We start from the raw sequence: 3,640 nt of genomic DNA, 5'->3' as shown, positions 1-3,640 counted from the left end.
CGAAGCGAGGCGAAGCAAGCCACGAGAATAAAGACGCTTCTGTAAAATGACTAAAAAACCTGAGTCTTTGAGTTGATGATATCACACGTTCTCACAAGCAGCAAGGCGGATCTGGCAAAACTCTTTCTTTCGCATCTGTCTGTTCTACTTTTGGCATGCCAGTGACCCTTTCTCGACAGTTGCTAGACAAATTCTGTGAAGAGGCTGCTGAACATGACTTCTTTGCCCTGGACTTAGATGAAACATGTGATGAAGGACTGTCTCCTCTGAGAATCATAATCCTGTCCAGCGTCTGTTTCATCATATCCCCATGATCAGCCTCGATCTCTTCTAGTCTTTCCTGACTGTCGTCGTCATCGTTATTGGCCAATCGAAGTGCAGAGAGTTCTTCTTGAACATTGATTGCTTTGTCAACACACTCTTGTAGAGCATCTCTGTGGGTCGTGATGTCTCCAATTTCACTTTCATTTCCTAGCAGCGCTCGAAGACGATTCGCTTCACGCCGCCATGACGTGATGCAGCTTCGAAAGTCACGAACCTTGACGTTCAACTGACTCTGTAGACTTTTCTCAGTAAGTTTCGATTCCCTGGAAGGCCGAACCGAGTCTTCAGCCATGGTGACTCGGACTGGACAGCTGGCTGATGGTAGGTTGTAATATTTGGAGGAGTTTTAACTGATTGCAGAGACACATTGATGTAGGAAATCCGACAATCTCCTGAGACCATAGGCGTCCTTTGGTTGAATCTTCGGCCATCCCTCCAACTTATCACGAAATGCGTTCGAAATGATGAAGGGGTCACCGTACCGTTTCTTCAAAGCGGCCAAAGCGTCGAAGTAGGCGCCTTCGTCTCCAATCAAGGCGTATCCTCTTACCAGCTCATGCGGTTGGCCTCTCAAATACCGTTGAAGTTAGAAGAAGCGGTCCATCGGTCTTATCCCACTCTGCTCGATTAGAATGTTGAACGCGTGAGTCCAAGCTGGATATTGCAGAGGATCTCCTGCGAAGATAGGTGGCTCTGGTAATGGAAGCCGTGTCATCCTCATCTGCTCAAACAGACTTCCAAGTGCCTCTGTGGAAATGGCAGGTTGCTTGGCGGAACTTTGATGACTACTGAAGTCTTTCACGTCCTCTCCAAATTCTTGAGCATGATCAAAGGCAACTTGTTTGAATCCGTAGTTTGCACATCCTGGAGATGAAGCCGCTCCAAACAAGTGTACTCTCATCCGATAGTCATTGGGCTCTTCATTGAAGTTTCCATCCTTCCACCATAGAAATCGTAAGTAATTTCTGTCCTCTTTGTTGACTCTGAATTGGTGGAATTGGTGAAATCGCAGATGAATGCAACATTCTCCATTCTGAAACGGCAGAGAACTCCAACTAGCTTGTTGGTGAGATCAGGTCCCGTCAAGAGATGAGAGTTCAATGATTCTCGCTTGCATTTTGCACTACAGTCAAATACTACTCTCAGCTTCTGAGGCTGCTGCACGCCATGATGAGGGATGTACCATGCAGGGGTATCAATTACTTCGTGATCTGGAATAGGCTCTGCATATCCTTTCTCGATTAGAGTATTCATGACAGCAGCGTACTTCCCGTGGTAGTCCGGATTCTGTTGAAATTTCTTTTTCAGGTGCTCCATTCTCGTTTTTGCCACCAATTTGTTATTGGGTAAGTCTGGTTTCTCTTTCTTGAAGGGCAATGGCATCTCATAATGCCCATCATCTGTGGTATGGATCTTTTCTCTCATGATGTCCATGAATTTCGTGTCATTTTGTGAAAATGGAGCCCTTTCACATCTTACATCCGAGAAATCCACCTCCATCAGCTTGGCCACTCTTGATGGTGTGATTTCCTCCTTCAAAGAGATTGCTTGGGTAAATGCAACTCTGTACTTGGACTGTGCATTTACTCCCTTCAAGTCAGCTGGAATCTCGCAAGTGAGGATACGATGACTATGACCGATGGGATCGTATTCACTCTTCTCATAGTCTCCCTGCACTGGTCCAACAATACTCCACCCCAGGTCTGTTAGTATGCCATAAGGTCCTTCATCCTGGGAGGATGGGATGACATCTCGGGGTGCCAACGCTCTTGCACAATCATACCCGATGAGTAGGCCAATGTCACAATCTTGAAGAGGTAGAAGATTGTGATTTATCGCAGCAAGGTGTGGACTACCTTTAGCCATCTCCGATGTTGGTATGTGATGTCTGTTGGCAGGCATGATGTCTCGAGTATATGTAGGTGGGAGATCAATCTTCCTGGCGCTGTTGTGAGCACGCACCGAAAGACCCTCGATACGCTCACTCGTAATTCTCTCATCCTGACTCGACATCGTCGAGAGACGAAGATTGACATCAATCCCTTGAAGTCCCATGGCTTCCTTTGTCGAATCCAGAAGAAAGGAAGTATCGGATTGCGTGTCAAGGAGAGCATATGTCATCTTCTCCTCTGGAAGGCTTTGGTGAGATAACCACACTGGCACAATCATCGCACTCTTGGAGTTGATCCCAGTTTTATTCATCATAGAGCGGGAATGATGCCCCGGCATCCCACTAGGCAAACCCGCATTGTCTCGAGTCCTCTCATCAGCCTTTCCATAACTCGATGACCTCCAAGTATCACCATGAAGGGGTGTAGGATGTCTCTCATTGCAGACAGCACAAGTACTCATTTGTCTGCAATTCCTAGTCATATGGCCTCCCCTCAAACACCCGTAACACAGTCCTTTCAGCCTGATAAATTTCTTTCGTGCATCTATGTCTTGTTGGCAGAAGGTCTTACACTTGTCAAGAGAGTGTTGACTCTTGCAAACCAGGCAACTTGATTCTTGCCTTCTCTCTGCTCCTCTCATATCTCCGTACGATGGCTTCGATGCCGTCGGGAAGGACCGTACCTCTGGGAATGATTTCATCCTCTCTGACATTCCATCCTTCAAGCCCTGTCGCGATGTGACGGGGTAGCAAGCGATCTCGGCCTCTTCCTCCACGAAGTTTGCAAAGATATGGAAAGGTGGGAAATCTCCTTGAACTTCCATCCAATTGCACACCTTCCTAGACCAACGTGAGATAAACCAATCAGGTAGTTTGGCTAAGATCTTCTGATTCTCACGTTCATCGTTCAAGTGATGCAGGTTGCCAATTCTATCCGCACAACTTCCTGGTCTTGGAAATCAGATCTACAGCTTGTTCGACAGATGGTAAGGATTTCAATCCATCGTCTACGTAGAAGTCCCGTTGCCAATGACTAGCGTACAGTGGACCCTTCCTTCTGTATCGGTAAGCCTCATGTATGTGCATTGTCCATATCCACTCGAGCTGGCATCACAGAAATGATGAAATTGAACTGACTCAATTTCTTTGAAGTCATCTGGCTTGTAACATCTCTTGATAGAAATGGATTGAAGATCCATGATATCAGCTCTCCATCTCTCCCATCTTCCCCTTAGGTCATCAGGAATAGTATCATCCCAATCAGCTGATATTCTGCACAGTTCTTGGAGGATCTGCTTGCCTGCCAGAATCACCGGTGCAAGAAATCCCAAAGGGTCATAGATGGACATGACAGTAGAAAGGATTCCACGTCTAGTAAGGGGCTTATCTTGCAGTGTGATCCTGAAGCTGAATGAATCTAATTCA

At 46.5% G+C, this 3,640-nt stretch overlaps 1 protein-coding gene across 1 annotated transcript; it reads right to left on the bottom strand.

Annotated features, from left to right (window-relative positions):
* Positions 1 to 1,221: 1,221 nt before the first annotated feature.
* LOC106813180 lies at positions 1,222 to 3,039 on the bottom strand. Its single transcript, XM_014817248.1, has one exon. The coding sequence runs from the start codon at positions 3,037 to 3,039 to the stop codon at positions 1,222 to 1,224; it is 1,818 nt and encodes a 605-aa protein (XP_014672734.1).
* Between the last annotated feature and the right edge of the window lie 601 nt (positions 3,040 to 3,640).

This window comes from Priapulus caudatus, unplaced genomic scaffold, assembly GCF_000485595.1.
Source record: "Priapulus caudatus unplaced genomic scaffold, Priapulus_caudatus-5.0.1 Scaffold736, whole genome shotgun sequence".
NCBI classification, from domain to species: Eukaryota; Metazoa; Priapulida; class Priapulimorpha; order Priapulimorphida; family Priapulidae; genus Priapulus; species Priapulus caudatus.
The sequence above is the reverse complement of the archived record's forward strand: the minus strand, read 5'-3'. Positions and strand labels throughout refer to the sequence as shown.

Excerpts from the sequence above, each read along its gene's own strand:
- LOC106813180 (XM_014817248.1), bottom strand. The coding sequence starts at position 3,039 with ATGGAAGTTCAAGGAGATTTCCCACCTTTCCATATCTTTGCAAACTTC.